This window comes from Mytilus californianus, unplaced genomic scaffold, assembly GCF_021869535.1.
Source record: "Mytilus californianus isolate M0D057914Y unplaced genomic scaffold, xbMytCali1.0.p SCAF_4, whole genome shotgun sequence".
In the NCBI taxonomy this organism is placed as follows: domain Eukaryota; kingdom Metazoa; phylum Mollusca; class Bivalvia; order Mytilida; family Mytilidae; genus Mytilus; species Mytilus californianus.
Window position 1 is genome coordinate 88,091,221 of NW_026262690.1, and position 22,433 is coordinate 88,113,653.

Here is a 22,433-nt window from a genome sequence, read left to right on the forward strand (position 1 = left end):
TCAGAGGGCATCAGTGAACCAACAGCGGTGGCCTATCTATAGTAGAGGTGGTCTATCTATAGCAGATGCTGCTCCAGTCACAATTGGAAGGCTATTTTAGATTTTTTTGCTTCGATGCTTTCGATTTAATTTTAATTCAAGTAAAAAAAAAAATAAACAATGTAATATGTACAATGTAAAAGATATTTGTGCACCTCTTATGGCAGACATCGTAAGATTGATTGTTGTTTTTTTAACGTCCAGTGGCAAATATTTCATGCATGTTTAGGACGAGCCATCTGATAAACAAATTATAGGTAGGTAAAGCTTGTCCGTCATTTGACCCGGGAACACAGTTATGTCGTGGCGCATTTATTTTAGGCAATACATTCAAATTAAAAAAATCGCTCCTGCGAAACCTCGAAAAGATTTTTTCTGTTTAGTTGACAAATTATATGAATTCTTTATATATTGTATATATAAAAGTATACCAGCTCGAACTCAAAATATGGACAATTCTATGTTAATGGTCTATAGTTGAGTTTGAAATCTTCAGACATACTCATTTTTTACCCTTTTCAACTGGACCAAATCACTATTTTAACTAAACATTTATAACCCAAATTTTGAACATGTAGTTTCATTCCACTACTAACTATCCTACACAATCCATACTAAGGACTATGAAAACGAAAATCAAAGGACGATAACTGTGTCCCCGGGCCAGTTTTGGATGAATATCCAACTTTCCCAAAACATATGAAAATTACATTTTGAATGAAAAGAAATATGTTTATAGTCTAAGGAGACAGTAACCTCACGACGACAAAAACAGTTGTGTAGATGTTGTTGTGAGTATAATAATTAATACATAACATTTCATTTTCATTATAGGACGATAAATACACGAATGTAAGGACGCAGTCAATCAAAACAGCGTGTATGTTCAACTCAGATGGGAACTCCGTGGTAGAGGAAGTGAGAAATATTTTAAGCCAATCCGAATTACCCGAGGACTGGAAGTCGGAACCCTGGACTAATTTTGTAACAGAAATTATGTCATATGAAATGGATACCCGTCAAATGAAAAGAAACTGTGAAGAAGCTTGGCAATCATATGCAAGAAGATGGCACGAGCTTCAGCAAAATATGAACGTGTCAAAGGTCCGGGTTGTGTTTGCTGGAAGCTATGCAGAAGGAATGCCAAATGCATGCAACTTGGATATGATTTTCGTTGCTGCTTGGGCCGAAGCTTACGAGGACTTTGGAAAGTTACGGGATAGTATGAGCAGATAACCTTTCATTTCCGATCTTTGTCATCCAGGATACATGAAATTAATCGTCCCATCTAATACGCGAAGATACTATGGTTTTAAAGATTACAGATTAAGAAAGATGGACGTCATTATTACTTGAGCAGTATAGGATTTGAGGGAGCTGTGAAAGAATTGAGTACAACTGGGTATGATAATCATATAAGTGGACCTGCTCTCACAGAAGAAGGTGTTGAAGACACATCAAGTGACAATGTGCACGCAATCAAATGCGCTAAGTGGCCATCATTTGCTAATGATATTTTTCTACGAGCACACTTTAATGGCGATTTTGAAAAAATGAAACACTTGAATGTTTATGTTGTAGCGACTGGTCATGCCCTTAGGAAACATAAAGATATAGAATGGAGATTGTCTTTTACAGAAGCAGAAATAGTCTTGGTGATGAATTGGACGGACACCCAATATCATTGTTATTATCTACTCAAGCATTTTAAAATGATACATCTTAAAAAATCAGATGTCCTATGTTCATATTTCATAAAGGCGGTGATATTTTGGGTAATTGACGTCATACACAATGCGAAATGGATGCCAATCCGACTAATAGAGTTATTATTCCGAACGGTGAATCTTCTGCAGATCATGTACAGGAACCACTACATACCAAATTACTTCATGCCAAAGAATAACATGATAGACCACAAATCTAAAGATGATTGTCTGATTCTAGCGGATACGATAAGTGCCATCTTGACATCCGGGCGCATAAAATATGTCATTGCTGAATTACTTTGTGAAAATGATAATGAAGATATTTTTCTATCTTCAATGAACTGGTATACAAAAAATAAAAGAATTACCTCATGTAGAACACTCTGTAACGCTATTCGTAAATATAAAGAAATCTCACAGACATTTAGTTAGCAGCTTATTATGAATGAGTCGCTCATTTTGTTATCGCTATCAATTATGATGTCTGTTCATAGTCTTTCTCAGTGCAAAGCATTAGTAGAAGTATTAGCGATTCTACCGCAAATAATTTCATTGGAGTTTATCGGTGCATTTCAAGGTGTCATCAGGAGACAGATAGCAGATTTTTGTCATTCGCTTAGAACCAGATATTCACGAAAAAAAGCTGAAAGTTTGTACAAGGACTCTCTTTCACTTATTTATCCTTGTGGATTCAATGACAGACAGATATCGGGAAGAGTTCAATTAGCTCTTTTCTACTATTTAAACGGCGACTTTACCATTGCTTTAACCAAGATGAACAAAATCCATTCAGTTATTGTCGATGCAATCAAGAATAGGAAAGTAGACCACTATCTACAAATTTCTTTCCCGGTATGGTTAAAAGAAAGATTTTCCAATGACAAGTTTTTGTCTTGGTTGCTTTCGACTTTATTGACGAATCATCCTTTTACTAGTATTATAAATGTGATTATCATCGGCATATATGTAATGATTGAGTGTATAGTTAGAGTCTTATCGCGAGATGGTCAAGATGACGCGTTGGAATTATATTTTCTTCTGAAAGATTGCGAAGACCAGCAGTACACTCCAATGGCTTCTGAAGAATATCACTTTATTGCAAATGCTTTACTAAATACAATAAAGGAAAAGTACAATATTTTTCAGTTACCACGACCAGTACATAATATACCAACTCTAACCAGGTTCCAGGCTGTTAAGCAGTATCGGGATAACCGATTAAAATAGATATGCGATATGGGCTTTGCTCATTGTTGAAGGCCGTACGGTGACTCATAGTTGTTAATTTCTGTGTCATTTGGTCTCTTGTGGATAGTTGTTTCATAGGCAATCATACTACACCACATCTTCTTATATTTATATGTAATACACAAATGATATAAATTATTATATATTAAGTTGTTTTTATTTCATATGTTTTTTTATCGAGCATAAATTTTATCAAATAGAAGAACGCCATAAAACCTGACAAAATCAAACGCTCGACTATATCAACCAAAATAGGCGTTCGTACATTGTAAGTTCATAGCCGCTCGGATTTAATCGATCTGTGCAGTTAACGTTGGGAGTAAATGTTTGTTTGTAGCTGGAAGCTATAGAATTCCTTTTTTAAGGTAGATTAACTGTAAACAGCCATCTTGGATTGTAAAATAGCAGTACACAATTGGTCTAGTTCTTTGTTTAAATCTGGAAATATTTAGACAGATGGGCAATTACTAGTAATACATGTAAGACTGTTAATTTCAATAAAGAAAAATAAGTGATTTATTGCACTATTTATACCATATATTTGTTTTTGTTCTTTCAATTTTGCAATTTTTGCAATTTAAGGGGAGATAGCTCTTATTTTCTTAAAGCATATTATAAAACCTATCCTCTCATCTTTTATTTCAAAATTCTATCTCACAGATATCTTTTTATTTACAAAAAAGTGTTTTTTTCATGAGTGATCTTTGCAAAATTTGGTTATTTTGCACCACTTGTTGGTCCAAACTTTTTATTATATTTTTATAGAAAAGCATGGTAAAATCTACATTTAGGCATAGTGTTAGAACATTTTATTTGAGGTAATATATACCGATGATCCACCTTAATTTTTCGACGCAGTCGGTGTAGTTTCAATTTGGTAACCTATGACCTTAATGATGCCAAATTATGGTATCGACTTCGGCGATCTGTTCTCAGATTTGTTGAAAATGATGCAATTGCTGATAATAATAATAATGTAAAAAGAGTTGTGGATAGACTGGGTTTTCGAAGAGCTGACCACAACCCTGAAATAAAAACAATATCCGAGATCTCGGTCCCAAAGAGGTGATTTGAGAACTAAAACATATACAACTAGGCTACAAATCCAAACAATTGCCATGACTTCCGGTTAAATAGTAATGAATCTGTGTTTTTTTTATTGCAAGTTTTACAGTAAGCAGGTAAACGAAAGAAACACAACAGAATTAAAACAAGAAACAGCAACAAAAAACAATAAAACGAATAAATTAAATCTATTTTTGTTTTTAAATGGTACAGTCTGGTTGTACATGTAGAACGTCAACATCTAAAACATTTACAGCTTTACATGGAAGACAGGATGGTCAGTCATCTCTTTAATGATAGTTTTTGATATATTCTGGTAGTACTGAAATTATAAAATAATTACGTTTGTAAAAAAAACATATATATTTGATAATGGAAGAAAAGAATTGAAAGGCACGATTTACGTTATACGCGTATACTTGGCAATGTAAGAAACGCTACACTTCCTTTCCGACACAAGTAATATTTTCAAGTCCTTTCTTTGTTTTAATTTTTTTCATTTTTAAAATTGTGGGCTGATATAAAAGATGTCAGTTTTATAGCCACATGAGAGTTTAATAAAAAAAAAATCAAAAATCAACAGTCAGAGGAAAAAATGTTCACTATGAATGTTCTGTAGAAAAATAAAAATAAACTCTTAAAAAGTAAGACAGACTTCATGCAGTTACCAAAAATGTTCTCTTTTTCTTTCTTTAGTGTTTATGTAAACACAATCTGACCTTGAACGGTTGATTTTCAAATTACTTAAAAGTATTTCTAATTTTAGGATATTTTTTTTGCAAAGAGAAACAACACGTAGTTGGAAATTTGCGATAAGAAAATTTATAGTTTCACCTTCGACAAAATGTTTGTTTTCGATAACAATGTCTGTCTTCGGAATACACAAAATCTGACTAAACCCATTAAATTGCAATTTTTAGTTATCTTTTCCATCAGACTTCTACAATTATGTGACTTATTCAGAAATGCGCTAAAATGTTGTTAGAAACTTAAACCACACATATAAAGCTGTGATATGCGTCATTTAAACTCTTGTGGATAGTTACTGTCACAATTTGGCAATCATACCACATCTCCTCACTTTCATATGCTTGGATTTTACAACAAAAAATCAAGAAGAATTACCCTACCTCTATTTGATACAAGAAGCAATTGACTTTTTTCTATAATTTATAGATTGTTTTTTATCTTGTTGTACAACAGTTTTCCCCGCAAATACAGAACCCCTTTTTGTTGTAAATTTTTTCGTTAATAATATATATATTATATGAATAAAGCATAGCTGAGAGGGTAATAGAGCAGATTGTTACTCCGAGAAAACATTGTCAACCGAGGCGAAGCCAAGGTTGACAATGTTTATTCGAGAGGTAGCAATCTTCTCTATCACCCTCTCAGCTATATGTTATTTAATTTATTATACTGACTGTTCAGCCTTTATTGTCTTTTAAATTTCAAAATTGAAAGTAATTGAATATGGCGTCATGTACATAACAACGTTACATGTAGTTATTAGGAAAAAAAACAACAAAAGTAAAGCAAGATGAATCTTTTATTTTGACAGTCTATGAAAAAGTTATGAGGCCTAAACGTAGAACTTGAGCATTGTCTTTGAATTATTGATGTAAATTCAATTTATTGACCTTTAAATTATCGAGTTTGGTTGGTCTGCATGAGAGGGTGACATTTAATAAAATGTCTCCCGCTGAGACATAGAATAGAGTAAATTATTTCTCTCGTATTAGCCAATCAAAAGCTGGCATTTTAACGTGAAGTATAATAAAACTAGATGACTTAATTGGTTTTATAAATGAAAGGTTAGCATATATCTATTTTCGGATGTATTAAGAACACAACTACAGTGACCCCGTTTTTTTTTATTTCTTTATTGTCTCATAAGATTTTATAAAAGCTTTCTTCTCATATCTTATTCCAAAGTTCTATCACTTAGTTTTCTTTCTATTCACATATAATGATGTTTTTTTTTTGTATAATCCTTGCAAAATATGTCAGTTTTTCAAAGCCTGTGGCTTGAAACCATGGTTAATCTATTATACCTTTCGTTATATTTTTAAAAATAGTACGATTTATCAACAAGTCGACCAAGTATTGATCTATATATTCTATCATTTTTTGTTTATACACCTAACAATCTTAATCCCGTTAAATTTCTAAACATACCTCTTCATTTGTAAAATAGTATTGTAAGGTCGGATATAGATCGTTGTCATCATACTTGAATAACCGCACTAAATGTCCTGAAAAAATTAGGTAAACTGATTTCCTTTTAAATTTTAGGACGAAAATTTCAATTAAGAGCAATCCTTCTCAACATGTTTCCTCGAACGTAACTGTAAAAGTCACATCCTTACGCAACATGCATAAACAATATTTTTTTTTGGGTATCTTATAACATCCAAATTGTGTTTAACGAGATCACTTTTGGTTGAAATTTTCGGCTCTGCAGTAGCCAACCCCAAAAAAGTTGTGACATAATGCTGCGCTTCTTTTGTAGGGAAAAAGAAAAAAAAAACTCGACAGGAAATGCTTATGGAGCTTCCTATTGTGGATTATTGCCATTTTGTGCAATTTTTAATTCGTTAAGTCTAAAACTTTCTCCAAATAAATAATCGCACGTGTAGATTTTGCTACGAGTCTTCACTCCCAAAACTTAAGTTTCTCGGTTAAATCTTGTAATGTCACCGTATATTAGTCGTTTCCACTTCACGAAATTTGAAAACTCTGGACACACTAATTTTTATACCTCCAAATTAAAGATTGTACAAGTGCTGCCATTGGTCAAGAATGATGTAGTTGAAGTGGGCGTGACTTCTATCTGTCGCTAGATGGCACATCTTTGACGCGGAATCAAGGTCATAATTATCGATTTGAGCATTGTAGCATATATGCTAAGTTGTACTTCAGCATATGCTAAATTCACTTGAGCATTTTAGCATATATGCTAAGTTGTATTTCAGCATATATGCTAAGTTGTATTTCAGCATATGCTAAATTCATTTGAGCATATGTTAAATTCATTTGAGCATATGCTAAATTCGTTTGAGCATATGCTAAATTCATTTGAGCATATGCTAAATTCATTTCAGCATTTGCTTAGTTCAATTAAGCATATATGCTGAATTATTTAGCATTTACAGAAATATTGACGCAGAATCATGGTCATAAATAGTGAATTAAAATGAATTCAGCATATGCTAAAATGAATTTAGCGTATGCTAAAATAAATAAAGCATATGCTAAAATCAATAGTTTTGACCTTGATTCCGCGCCATACACAAATTCCGCCAAAGTTGTAGGGGAGAGGATAGGACCATATACTTATCTATAGCGAGTTTATTGCAGTGTACAGTAGTACTTATATCAATTTTTCGTTTGGTTTGGATCTGTTATCTATTTCCCACCCGAAGGGATATCATGTCTATATCACACAAGGATATTAATACGCTCAATTTGATTGGCCTATTTCAATTGGCTGCTCGTAATGTTGGAGATTCGATTTAGTCAGTGTCTCAACTGAAGAAACGTTACAACAAAATAAGCCACGTAAAAAGAATTTTTTCCATAAATTATATATGTTACAGGCATTTTCTAAATTTAGGCATTTTCTAAAATGCCTGCAAGATTCAGGCATTTTACATAATGACTAATTTTTTGGCATTTTATAAAATGCCTGGAAAAATTGAAAGGCATTTCACAAAATGCCTGAAATTATTTTATAGAATGAAATGTTAAAAAAACAATTGAAAGCTTTGAACAACAGAGCAGTTTTATTTATGATAATTACTAAATGTTAAAGCTTGCAATTTTAGAGTTTTAATAATCAAAAATAAGTTTTACTAAATTATTCCAAATTCAGACAAGCACAGAACTCGACACTTATTTGTTATTTCTTAAAATGTTTGGATGACAGAACTGTTATACAATATTTGTCCTGAATTTTTGCAATATACATTGTTTGGTGTAAAATCTGGTTTTAGGACTTCGACCACATTTGGATAAACCTGGATCATGACACATTTAGCTCTTTTATTACCTTGTTTGATAAAACACTTAACATTCGACAACATTGGGTTTCGCAATAAGCACACACATCACACATGGATATCTTCTTTTTCATATGTTCCCAAAAGATTCAAAGTACATTATCATGATTATTTTGACTTGTATCTTTTGGCTAACAGCTTTTAACGGAATGAATCCGATCTGACGGGTGATGTATCTATAATAGTAGACGCTTGACCTGTCAATGCACCGTTATTTGTCTCTTCTTGGTCGATTTTCGAGATTTTAACCACAGTTAACTACTGTCTCATTAATTCATCAGATTGCAAAGACCCAGGAATTTCCTTAGCGCTTAAAGCAGTGAAGATGAAGATACTCGTATCTTTGCATCACAACCAAACACGGCCTTGTATTGCGAAATCCATGCTATAGAGGGGACTTTGTGATGGATGTAGATGTATAAATTCTCATTCTTTCTGCATTGGGACATTACATATATTGCCGCATGTTAGTAAAGTGCAACACTTTCTGCACGTTAAGAACTCTTTGACCGTTCTGCAAGTGGAATTTTCTGTCCAATCCAAAATACCTACATTTCAACCGGCGGTCGAAATTCCTATCCTTTTTCCATGTTAATCCACTGCAGAAATTACCCATATGAATTATAACCAAATTATTCTCGTCTTAAAAATGCATGAAATATTTGCCTCTGAAAGCAAACAAACAGCAATCAGTCAATTAAAAACAAACTTCTTTTATTCTGCTTCATATGTTTCACTTCACTGTTTTGAATCTAGATTTTCTAAAAATTCGTTTGTAAATTTTGTTCTATTGAAAGAACAATTTGTCCTTCTGCCATTTTGACAAAATAATCATAAATTTACTATCTGAAATACAGAGAGAGTACATACATAACGTAGTTTCTCTTAAAAGAACATATCATATGACATACAAATTCCCAGCTGGTTTTTAAAGAATAAATTAATTCTACCGCACCATTAGTTGTTTTCTTTGCAAGATATTGTGTTTTTGTCCACTTTTTGTCATAAGCATCTCAATGATATCCCTTTTCTACAAAATGCCTGAAACTGAACAGGCAATTTGTTGAATTTTGTTTCAAAATTACTGTCATTTTACAAAATGACTAGGTATTTTTAGTCATTTCATATAATGCCTGTCAAGGTTAGGCATTTTATAAATTGCCTGAAAATTCAGTCATTTTACAAAATGCCTAAATTTAGAAAATGCCTGTAACATATACATTTAACAACTCGAGAGAATTAGATATAAGTTTATATCAACTCTCAAATCATACGAAATTTCTAAATAATAGTTTGACCTCACCACTGATTCTGGTGTCTGTTCCAAGTCAATGCTTTTGATATTAAACGGTTAACATAACCTATGATACAAAAGTTGGTTGCAAAATAAATTGTACATTGGTTTGTTGGTTGAGAGAACATCTGATATCCGAAATATAATGCATGATAGACGATACTCGACGGATTATATTGGTTGAGGATTGATATGATGTATGATATTAAAAAGCCATATCATATACACTTTGGTCCGATTTGGTGGTGTTACATCTTACACAGTCTATTCGAATTTATTGTAAAGAATTCCGCTCAAGCCGGTGCTAGGGCCGTCTTAAACTTGCAGTGAGGTGAGTTTTTTTTGCTCCGTGTTGAAAGCCTAACTTTGACTTTGAGATGAAGAACAGCAATAAAAGTGCAGTTCCTTTGCCTTTTGTGTGTGTGCCTTTTTTTTTTTTTTTTTTTTTGCTGTGCATATACTGAATTTGTGTAATTGGTGGATACCCCATATCCTTAATTTTCTATAAGATGTTTTAACGTGGAGTGACGTAAACGGGGTTTTGATAAGTGACTTGGATGGAGAGTTGTCTCATTGGCACTCATACCACATCTTCTTATATCTATTTGTAATTGTGATTTGTATAGATTATAATTACATGGCATCTTTCATATCAGACCCTTTATTAGCCCTAGGTCATGATATCAGCCCAAGAGCCGAAAGGCTCGAGGGATGATATTTTGAACGAGGGCCGATGAAGGGTCTGATATGAAAAATGACATGTTATGATTTTTTTTATCATATACTTCAGCAGAAAATATACAGACAAGAATTATTTTAAAACTTTGAAAAAATGCATTTATTGTATTATTTGTTTATCATTTTTCATAATATGTTTTCCTGTTTCCTAATACTTGTTTGGTTTTTTTTTATCCTACTTTGTTATGTTTTTCACATCAGATGTATTATCAGCCCAAGGTTCAATACCAGCCCAAGAGCCAAAGGCTCGAGGGCTTATATTGACAGAGGGCTGATACTACATCTGATATGAAAAATGACATGTTATGATCTTCTTCATATGCTTCAACAATGGAGAAAAATAACAGTTTAATATATTGATACTTTTAAGTGGTTCTCAAGTTAGAAGTTCAAAAAGTGAAAAGTTTACGGACGACGGACGCCAAATTTAATACATCCGATATGAAATCGTTCTATCATATGCCTCAACAGAGGAGAAAAACAACAGTATATTTTTTTATATTCACGATAAAAAAAATCAACAAAACGAAATGAACACTGTTTGGAAAAGTCAACATTTGTAAAGTAACTTGCTAAATTATGCTGGAAACTTTGAAAAATGCATTTATTGTGTCATTTGTTTTGCATTTTACATAATATATTTTGCTGTTTCCTAATATTTGTTTTGTACCCTACTTTGTTATGTTTTTCACTGAAAACGTACCATTGAGATGTATTTTCCGGAATTTGCCGAGTGACGCCGGAATGCCATGCGATAACGTTACGGAAAGGCATGCGATAATAGCCGGAAGCAGTTGATAGACTTTTCATATCAGCCCGCTAAGCACCATTTCGGAAAATACGGAAATTCACGTAAATTTAATGCTATTATCATACTGTAAAAATTATAAGTTATTTACTCTAAGTATATGATAAGTATAGATTACTACATGGCATTTTTCATATCAGACCCTTTATCGGCCTTAGGTCATGATACCAGCCCAAGAGCCGCAGGCTTGAGGGCTGATATCATGAACGAGGGCCGATAAAGGGTCTGATATGATAAATGACATGTAATTATCTTTTTATCATATACTTCAACAGAAGAAATACAGACAAGAACTATTAATTAAAATTTTGTCTTTCCATGAATTTTTAGATAATAATTTACAGACAACCAAATACAAAAGTCTTAACTTTTATTGTTTTTATTGATATTACAAGCATTTTATTTATCTTGTCACAACAATTAACATGTTCTTAGTTTGAAATTTGCTCCTCAACTATTTTGTGGAAAGTCTTAAATCACTTGCGGTTTTCCGCACTGTGTTGTCGTTTTCGAAAAAATTTCCGGAAATGCACGACGTTGCGTGTGATAAACGTCACGGAAATTAACGGAAAGGCATGTGATAACATTCCGGAAGCAGTCAATAAAGGTTCCTTTATCAGCCCGCCGAGGAAATTCTTAGGAATCTGATAAATAAACCTAGTAATCCTTTCATAGCCTTTTAATATTTTTAAATGTTATTGAACTGTAAAATTTTAGTAATATTTTATACAAGTATATGATAAATATATGTACAATTCACAGTTTTATCAAGGGATACAATTATACCATTATTTTGTGTAAGTATATAAGTATCGATATCATCACGGATTGCTGAAACAGCACGATTGACATTGATTGTATTGCACATACAACTTTAAATGTATTTGCTACTTTTGGCCCGAGAACACAGTTATTTAGTACTGCATTTCTTTTGGACAATAAATTCAAATTAAAAAAATCTCACCAGCTCTATCTCAAAAATATTTCTACATTGCAGTGTACTACTTTTGGGACAAATAATATCAAAACTTTAGAAAAGTCTAATTCAGTTTGCCAGCTTCAGACATACAAATTTTTTACCTTTTTGAACTGGACCAAAATCACTACTCTACATAAAAATTCAGAACCCAAAATTTATTTAACATGTAATTTCATCCCCTTCTTTAATATTTCATGTATAAAATATAAAAAAATAAATTTGGAAAGTGTATGAAAAAAATTGTGTAAGTTATACACTGTCCACACTAGGGACTATACTTGTACGAAAATCAAAGGACGATAACTGTGTCATCGGACCTTAAAGTAAATAAAAGACATATTGGATTTGTAATCTCACCTTGCTTGTTAACACCATCGACTTTACTCCATATTACATCTGACATGAAATCATAGTTTCTCGGTTCAAAAACGGTTATATTTGATGCTGGATAAAATCTACGATACCTGGAGTATCCCTTTATTATGTAAACAGAATCCTGGTAATTTTCTATCTTGACGAAACAGTCAACTGAAATCAAATTGGACTGAAATTATACTTTTGTATAAACGTTTAGTACAACTTATCCCGCATTATGCATTACAGACATTTACTTTCTGTATTTAAGTCCTTGCATGAAAAGCGATATTCAATAATAATTATAGATAGTAACAAAATAAGGAAAATGAGGAATTGGTACAGTAGTTCATCGACCTTCATATACATCCAACATGTCATGGCTTAAAATTAGCTCTTTGATAGATACTTTGCGGGTTTTTTTTTCAGCTTTTCAGTTCTTATTTCAGATATCAAGGTTTCCAAATACGTTTCTATAAATTCGTATCTTTTTTCACAAAAAAAAATTGTTCTCACTAGTAAAATTTCTGTTCTCGGCAAATTATTGATCGAATTTTATGACGTCAAATTTTCTTGGTTTCTTCAGAATTTCCTATTGTGACGTCATGAAAAAGGGCGACCATGCCTGATGACGTCACATATAAAGAACACAACTTTCTACAAATCTTTGAAAAGGAAGGATAAAAATCATTAGAGAAACAGATTCAACCACTATAACTCGTGTACTAAGATATTCCCCACTCTCAACAATTAAATTTTACTTATTTAAAAAAATCTGCAAACCTCGCCCTTTAAATATGAAAATTTAACTGTCTCGAGTGGAGAAATAGCGTAACACACTTGTTGCAGTGGTGGAATCTATATGTAATACATAGAACGATAGCAGAAATTACCAAAAATATGTGTGTGTACAACAGAACACACAAACCACCATCACCCGGTTCAAGTGATAAAATCGACGTACAAGCAAGAACAAATAACAACGACCAACTTTAAACTGTTACAAATGACCCAGTTATCATGACTTTGTACAGGCATAGCATGTGGAGGCTTAAGGTTAAACCTAGCTCTTTCATCTTCGCACACAAACTCACCCCTTTTTTAAAACCATACCTGGACTATTCTTATATACATTGAAAGCAAGGCAAGGACTCATCAAGGACTTTCAAAAGAATTCAAGTATGGTGTGCACACTATCTAATATATTTGAAGTTATTTTGATAACTGATTCAAGAAGATTTTTTCCCGAGTGATTGGAAGCTGCACACTGATATCTAGGTGGATGATTCTGTTGACGACTTAATTGGCTTCAAACTACGAAACAGTGGTAACGTCCTCTTTGCTACGCTACGTCACCGCTTTTTCGGAGTTTGAATTGGCATTTGAAGAGAAAACGCCAAAATAAAAGCTACGGCCTAAATTCCGAGTCATACCCTTATCGACATGATTCCGATAAAATCGATTAAGAAAAAAATATCGCATTTTGTTTACAAATTAACTACAATGAAGAGAAAATTGCAGGTAATAACTGTCGCGATTAGGAGTTAAAAAAGTCAAGTTTAAATCAAGGATCCAGTTCAAAACTGTGTGGCCATTTTCACTTTATCAAGCTTTATAAGATAAGTGATAAAAGGGTTTCTTGAATTAATTTTCTGAATGAAAAGTATAAGTGTTAAACTGAAGTTAATGTACATATCAAAACTTTGTTAATATGATTGTTAATATTTATCAAATGCAATCCACCCCGTTGAGAAGAGGGTCAGTTTGATTCATCAAGTTTTGTGTACATTATCAACACGAAGAAAAAGTTTGTAAATAAAAATAAGATTTGTATAGGAGATGCTGCAATAATGCAACAATTCATTGTATTCATTGCACTTTAACATCTTAGGTGAATATATAAGAAGATCATGACAACTATATTAACTGTTACAATAACAATAATAAATATGTATTTGTATAACTTACCAATTCCAAAACTGCATAAAACAAAAAGAACTACTAGTATGTTCATTGTGGATCTACGAAGTCGATTTATGCTTATAAACTGCGTTTTAGATAACTTGTAAGTATACACTGATTACCAATAAAAACGCAACACCAACATACAACTTTAATATTAAGGCAAGTTCTGAAAGTCTAGCTTCATTGAAAATTGATTGGAAAATGGTGTGCTTTGTATCAAAATAATCAGTTGGGAAGCGGCTAAGTGCCTGACGTAAAGAAAAAAAGATAATGTTTGCACGGTTGCATCTTTCAAACATATTTTCACATTTTATTGCCAAGTATAGGAGCATTTGTCTTTCATTTCCCATTCAAATAAAAGTAAATCATTTCTGGACTAAATTCGGTCTTAATAAACCTCTTGTCATAAAATTGTCAATCATGCATTTATTTTCAATTTGACCGAATTTTCTTTGACGAGTTTTTTTTTTTAATCTGAATGTGGAGTCCAAGACTTGATTTTGAAAAAAAAAACATGTAATAAAGGGATGCACTCATCCAGAAGTTGCATACTTTGGAATGAGACGTACACAACTTTATCTAATGTGTTCGCTATTTAAGGTGTACGTAACATTGTCAATGGTAATCTGAGTTTCTTAAGTACCTTTATCAGAAGCATTTGAGATTAAAAAAAAAGAGGAAAATAAAAACATATAACGAAAACAAGATATATCAAATGTTGTGATAAAATACTAAACGATAGGTGAATCTTAGAAAGTCAAATTTAGTTTATTACATGGATCTTGTTTTGTGATTTTATTTATAGTTACTCAGTATAGTACCCTCCTCTACTATTTGTTGTTTACGGAAACGGATATATCAACAAATAGGGGTTTCCCGTTTCCTGAGATCTTGTTTTTACATTTACTAATTTGATATTGTATAGGGCAAGTCAGAATGTTTATTCGCAACAAATGAAAATGCAGCCCGATGAACAAAACTGATTACACAAATCAAACATTCGAAGAAGATAAAGGTTCCCTGCTATTTACTTTGTTTTAAAATACACTTTAAAAGCCATAGTCAATCCTTTTTGACAATTAGATTGACACACATGGGACATACAATTGTGTTATTGGTCGCTGTGCAATGACGTTATTTCACTAACTCCTTCGTTCTTTATTTTATATGTTAACATAGGAGCTTTTAAGTTAGATTTTTGTATCAGTTTTAGTATTAACAATGCAAGGATTGGTATAGCGTAAAGTCGGTTTCCAAAGTTACTTTGACATCACCATCTCGAGGTAGATTTGAATAAGATGTGTATTATAGAATTGTAAAAAATGTGTAGTACTACAGACAATCAAAGCCTGTCTACACATGCAAAATCATTAAAAAAAACCCTGTCTAACCCTTGAAAATACATTCCTGTTTCTCATTTAATACAGATTTAAAGAATGACTCCAAAGTTACAAACAAACAAAAAATAATGGCCCCTATACACTTTATTCTAAATTTCTCAATCTTGAATTAGGAAATTATTAAGAAACTAAGGTTCAAACTCTATTATACAAAGTTGACTTTGGATGAAGTATCAATGTTTTAATGACACATTTTTTTGTATAGCTCCTAAAGTTTCTCAACGTTTTTAAACACACTTGGCTTTTCAAATGTTTTAATATTTGAACGCTCCTGGTAAAAGTCTATCCAGAAATGCGCCTTGGACGCACGAAACTTAAAATGTGTTATTTTCATATACAGACACGGTTTTCCGGTATACCGTTGGAGCCGTGGTTGTCGAGTGGTGTTAGTTGTCCATCTTCAGTGACACTAGCCAGTCAAAAATGAGGTTGTGAGTTCGAACCAAGCTGGTTGCAAGGTGCGTTCGACTCCGATCTTGATTGACAAAGGACTGCTGGTTTAAGTGCGAAGGTCTCTGGGCACTCTGTCTTCTTCCACTAAAATACAGGCCGCAATGATTTATCCAAGTGTGCAGAAAGTGGCGTTAAACACCAACAATCAATCCGGAATAAAATTAATTAACAAATTTCGTATATGAAAAATACTCAGTCTGGTATTTATTATTGTTTAATTGATAAAAAAGTATCCCATCATGAACATAATAACAGTCAATAACATTATCTAGACTTGCAGCATCGTTCTTCGTATTATATTGTAATACTGAAATATAAAATATATTAAGAAATTAAAAATGACTCTTGATATGAAAATTATAAAACATTCACTTAAGGTTTATGACCCCTTCTGTAGGCCTGTATATTTTCAAAGTGCTACAATATCAAAATAGTAAAAATTCAAAATAAAAATGACGTGCCATGTTTTACATATACCAAAGGGAAAAGTTGTTCAAAGCAATACTGTTAAATATTTCATTGCATTTAAGGTTCATCGAAAGGAATTGATAAATATGGCCGTGATTACACCACAAAATCGACTATGAGTACAGACAAACTGATGCATCTAGGAAAGTGTTAAGGCATGGCTGACCATAGTTATATAAAATTTAGATGTAAGTTTATGTTTCAGAAAATCTTCTAGAAAAAGGTCAATAATTTTCGTTACAAGTGTGTTATTCTGTTAGAGGGGTATTCTCAAGGTACGTGAATCATGTTTTATTGTAAAGATAAATCAATTACCGGCAGACTGATGTGTGTTTATACGTGTGAAATGCAAGGAAATATTAGAAAATATCGGTTGAACTGAACACATAGAAAATTTTCGTTAGCTTCTTTGTGATTTTTCGTACAAATGTGGATAGTAAACCCCCAATTGACAGAAAGAGGTGCCTGTGCTTGTTTTAACCAATATCTCTATTTATCTACTTCTTTTAGGGATGGCAATGCTAGCCCCGCATGCAACAACCCATTATCGATTAAGCACCGGATTGTCATATATAGGAGTACAAGGGGAAAGACTGCGTATTTTTTTTTTTTTTTTTATAAAATTTCCATAGGTTCAGCATTGAAACAATAAAAGGGTACATTATCCTTAAGACGATCATTCGTATACATCCATGTATATCTGCTCAATTAAGTGTTAATTATGGATGTAACCACTAGTCTGTCAATACTGAGGTTGTGAGTTCGAACACCGCTTGTGGCAAGGTGTGTTCGACTGCAAATGTTATCGAGTTTTCCAATGACATCCACGAAATAGCCTAAAGAAATGAAAGTGGCCTTAAACACCGACAATCAGCCTAAATCAGGTCTTCGTCTTGTCTGATCTTTAGTTTTTTTTTGTGTAGATGCTTTAGACCGTTGTCTTTCTTTTCAGCAGTTTTCCTTTTGACCACGGTGTTGTCAAGTTTTCTTCGACTTATGTTTTTTATAGACCTAAAGAATCTTCTTCGGTTTTGACATTGCTCATTTATCAGGAAATACTAGGCTAGCTAGGACAGATTGTAACATATATTAATTCAGACTCGAATGACTTCGGTTAGGCTTGCCTAATTGTTAACATTAGAAAAGACGTCTGACAGTAAAAATTTGCCGTTCAGAATTAAAGAGCCATAGGTAATTTCAGTGTTCGTGTTCCCAAACGAAAATAACGTCACGCCGTTGGTTGCATTTACTTTGTCTAGAACGTTTTAGCCAATCACAAGTTTTTGGTGTTTACTTCTTAAACTGTTACCCAGAATGGATTAGATTCTAAAACAGCGTTAAAACTTACAGTATTGTCAGTAAACAAAAATGCAAGTACGGCAATAGGATTGAAATCTTTGTTGTACTTGTAAAATGTGACCAAATGACCTGAAATATATCAAATTCAGAATGAAAGTGAAAAGAAAACGACAGCAACATACAATTAACATAAAACACACGCTACTAATGTTTTCCTGTTTTATTCATGAATGATGTTAAAAAAGCACTATTATAAGATTAAATGGTTGCTTGGAAACTTAACACTTTCACATTGATCTACAATACCAGGAAAAACTAAGACTTGACGTACATTATTTCAATGCAGAATAACATACGAAACTGTCTAGTCTTGCTTCAACTTACAAATAAGGTAATTAGTTTTCGTCACAAAAGTACCCGTCTTTATGATTGAACAACACCAGTATAATAATGACAATTCATATATTTTTAAGCTTTTCAAAATAGTATAAGTAAGAAAAAAACAAATGTTTATTAGAATTCGTACAGTTGGAATAAATATCTTTTTGTGTGTTAGATTGATTCAAAATTTTATGAAATTCATATCCCTGCTGAAATGTTTTTTTTTAAATACTATGACTAATTATTTACGTATCTACCGACTGTGAAATAAGGGGGTCACATTTTTGATCATGTAATAGTTGTTGCATATTTTTGACATTTCAATTATCGCACAATTACATTTTTCAAAAAATTAATAACATACATTTCCATTGTTTTAAATTGACAAAGTTTATAGTTGGGAATGACAACATTACGTACCTTTCTTTACTTCATTTCCAGATATAGTTCTTTCCTGGTCATCTTCGGCGGTAAAGATGTCATAATCCTTTGGTTCAAAATAAAACGATGGAGGTGCTTTCTGGAAACCTGAGGGACCTTTGGCTATGTATACAGAATTTTCGTAATTATTTACCCTGATGAAACATTCGGCTGTAAATGGAATAAAGGTCAAAGTTATACAAACTAATTGAAAGTTCATGTCTTCCGCTCGCTAGGACTCTTGAAAACTCGATGATTTTCGAACTAGAGAAAGATAATACGCATTGGTTTAAAATTTTAGAAGTACATTATTTTCTTTAAGTTAGGATGCAAATAGAAAAAGTTTCAATTTATCTGTTTTTCACAATTTTGCTTTTTCTCATCGTTGAAGGCCGTACAGTGACCTATAATTGCTTATACCCACATCATTTGAACTCTAGTGGATAGTTGTCTAATTGGTCTTCATAACACATCTCCTTATTTTTGTAAAAATAGCGCAAATAATGAATCATGAATCAGACAAATATTTTCACCCACTGCATCTCGAGAGTACCGCCTCGGTCGGTAGCTTCTTGATATTCCTCGTAATATTAATGTATTTTGTAATACGTTTCAAAGATGTTTTAGACTTACCAGTTACAAGGAAAGCAGAAAATAAGAACACTTTTACAGCCATAATCACCATTGTTTTTTTACCGAGTTTAATATGTTAATATTCAACATTACCATAATTATTATATCAGTTAATCTGTTTGCCCTACATACATGTATGACATAACGAATAATTGAAAAATGTATTCACTAATGCCAGTCTCATTACTGTGAATTTGCATTTGTAACTTAGCAAATGAGTTATATCCAGTGTATTTGTTACATTCGATTGCTCAATATCAGAAACAGTTTCAAAACCTACTGGAATTAGACTGATATACTGTTACTTAATGCGAAGCTCACGTTAGTTTTGGCGGCATTACTGATTTTTGAGTTGTTTCCACTTTAAATTGCAATTTTTCGAAACTTCGTCTACATGATTTTGTTTTAAAATGATACGTTAGTGCTGTGAACAATTCCGAGGAAAATCAAAAGCAACTTCGACTTCGTTTTTGCGGTCTACATCATACAAGTGTGTGTGATGTATGAAAAATAATGCAATTTTGCAGCGTGACGCTGTCATTACGCAATGAGTATTCTTTCCTTTTGATAAATATATATAATAAGAAGATGTGATATGATTGCCAATGAGACTACTCAGAGATCAAACGACGTAGAAGGTTTGCAGCTATAGGTCACCGTACAGCCTTCAATAATGAGCAAAACCTACACCGCATAATTCACTCAACATATCAAAATGGATCTTGTGACCCCGCATGAAGTTTAAACCATGCTCATAGCAATACCATGTAATTTTAAAACGACATGTTTTCGAGAAATGGCGCTTCATCGAGCGTGATGAAATGTTTCTCTGCTTGAAATAGCTACATTCTTTAAATTTAAGACGCAAAGCTTGCCTGGCGTTTTAAATATTTAAAATCTGTTTTTTTCACGATATTCAGAGGCAGTTAAACTACTTGTAATTGCATACACATTTTTTATAAAAATCCGAAACCGTATATTATACTTAGCCTTACCAGATTTTGCAGCAGTTTTTTTTTTGTCTAACCATACTGGTCTAGTAACACAGAAGTTTACCAGATTACTCAAATATTTGTTAACAGGTTCTCCGTTTGAAAATATTCTTGTAGCATATAAAGGGATTACCAAAAAAGGTAGGTAGAATATCATAGGCTCGAATTATAAACTACGAAAAGCGGATCACTCGTCTGATTTGGCAGTTTTTGCCTGAAATTTAATTGGTAGATGTATGAGGACCAGACACCGCCATTTAAACATCTAGCTACTAAATAGCAGAATGTCCATTTAATCTGAATACAAGCGTCATATGTTGTTATTTTGTGAAAAGAGAAGGAGGCATGTTAAATAATTTGCAAACAAAGATTTCTTACTAATTTCGCCTGTACATTATATGTTATTCGGGATCTTCACAGGAGATATGGACTCAACTATCCTGTCAGCGTGTAAAGCCCAAATACCAATTATAAAATACTTGATTACCCTGATTGCAACATTGAACACCATATTGATCTCTACATTTATTCACATGGGATATGGACATGTATTTTGTGTCAAGGTTACCAATTAAATTTTTTGATTAGCCGGAATATTTTACTCCAGTTTATAATACAATATACATGTTATGTTCTGTGCACTTTAATAACTAATTGTACTACAAAAGTTTGTCAATAAATCTTTACGACTATTACAGCACTGTACGAGATAAGATGGACTGAAGATGGCTATATGTCATGAGGAGGTGCATTGGGCTTATAAGTTGACCGAGTCCTAGACACGGATATTGATATAATATATTTACTAATATCCTTTCTTGAAAGATTTACATAAACTGAAGGCAAAAAACAAATCGTTAGCATCTTGTTTGTTTAGTTGTGTATGATTCTTTTCTTTTTGTCTTTCGTTTTATGTTGATTAGGTTAGTGATGCTTTAAACATTTTTTTATTTCGTTACGCAAATGTTAAAGTAGTATTGATTACGAACCCTGTTTCTCTTCTAAATGGGTTTTAAAAAGAAGTTCTATTGCATTTGTGGTTGCAAACCGTTGCATTCTATTATCAAAATTGTTCCTTTTAGACAACTGTTTTCCACTTTTCTCCGAAACAAGGATAAATAAAATTAATGTATTATTGTTTAATGCATACCTTTTTTCCCGCCTCCGACCAGAATTGTAAATAAAGGTGGGTGAAACTTCTGTCCATGGTGTTCGGAATTAGGAGTTGCATTTTTTTTTGTTGATTGCGAAACACATGAAGGAGGAAGGTTTGGCGCCAGCAAACAGGTTTAACCCCGCCACATTTTTTTTGCGCTTATTGTTTTGTATAGATTATTCTTATGTTGTACCGTTACACCACTGTCCCAGGTTAGGGGAGGTTGGCGCCTTCAAACATGTTTAACCCCCCCCCCCCCCCCCCCCAATATTCTGTATGTGCCTGTTCCAAAGAAGGGAGCCTGTAATTCTGTGATTGTCGATTGTTGCTGTTTATCATAATTGTTTTTCGTTAACTGTTTTGTACATAAATCAGGCCGTTAATTAACTCGTTTGAATTGTTTTTCATTTAATTTTTCATTTCGGGGCCTATTATAGCTTACAATGTTGTATGGGTTTTGCTCCTTTTTGAGCCGTATGATGACCTATAGCTGTTAACTTTTACGTCATTTGGTCTCTGGTGGAGAGTTGTTTCATTGGCAATCATACCACATCTTCTATTTCTTATATGAATGTTGTTTTATATTTGTTTCTCTTCAGGATGATCTGATGAACAACATAGCAAGTAAAGAAATTACTTTAAAAACTTGTTTATACATCTACCTAACCTTGTACTCAATCAACCTAAAAAAAAATCAAAATTTTGACCGAATAAAATCATACCCTCCTAGGTCCAGAAATATTATCAACGCAACTTCACCCTACCAGGCGCGGATCCAGGGATTTGATAAGAGGTGCAATTCCACAAAAGAGATTATATGTTAGTCGAGCGAAGCAAGGTGAAAAATGTATTTAAGCTAAAAAATCACATAAATCGTGAGAAACATGAGATTTGGTTTTGGCGATCAAAAAGGGGAAGTCGTGCTCCCTCTACGCCCCCTGGATCCGCCAATGCCTCCCCTCCCCTTGTTT

At 32.9% G+C, this 22,433-nt stretch overlaps 1 protein-coding gene and 1 long non-coding RNA gene across 2 annotated transcripts; both read right to left on the reverse strand.

Annotated features, from left to right (window-relative positions):
- Window positions 1-2,840: 2,840 nt before the first annotated feature.
- On the reverse strand, window positions 2,841-14,347 carry LOC127738857 (uncharacterized). Its single transcript, XR_008000196.1, has 4 exons — window positions 14,264-14,347; window positions 12,299-12,469; window positions 6,240-6,316; window positions 2,841-4,383 (listed from the first exon to the last, which is right to left on the reverse strand). It is a non-coding gene; the product is annotated as an uncharacterized LOC127738857 (long non-coding RNA).
- A 1,390-nt stretch (window positions 14,348-15,737) lies between these two features.
- LOC127738866 (uncharacterized) lies at window positions 15,738-19,400 on the reverse strand. Its single transcript, XM_052250322.1, has 4 exons — window positions 19,315-19,400; window positions 18,682-18,852; window positions 17,930-18,009; window positions 15,738-16,420 (listed from the first exon to the last, which is right to left on the reverse strand). The coding sequence occupies exons 1-4, from the start codon at window positions 19,364-19,366 to the stop codon at window positions 16,382-16,384; spliced, it is 342 nt and encodes a 113-aa protein (XP_052106282.1). The 5' UTR covers window positions 19,367-19,400; the 3' UTR covers window positions 15,738-16,381.
- Window positions 19,401-22,433: the final 3,033 nt, after the last annotated feature.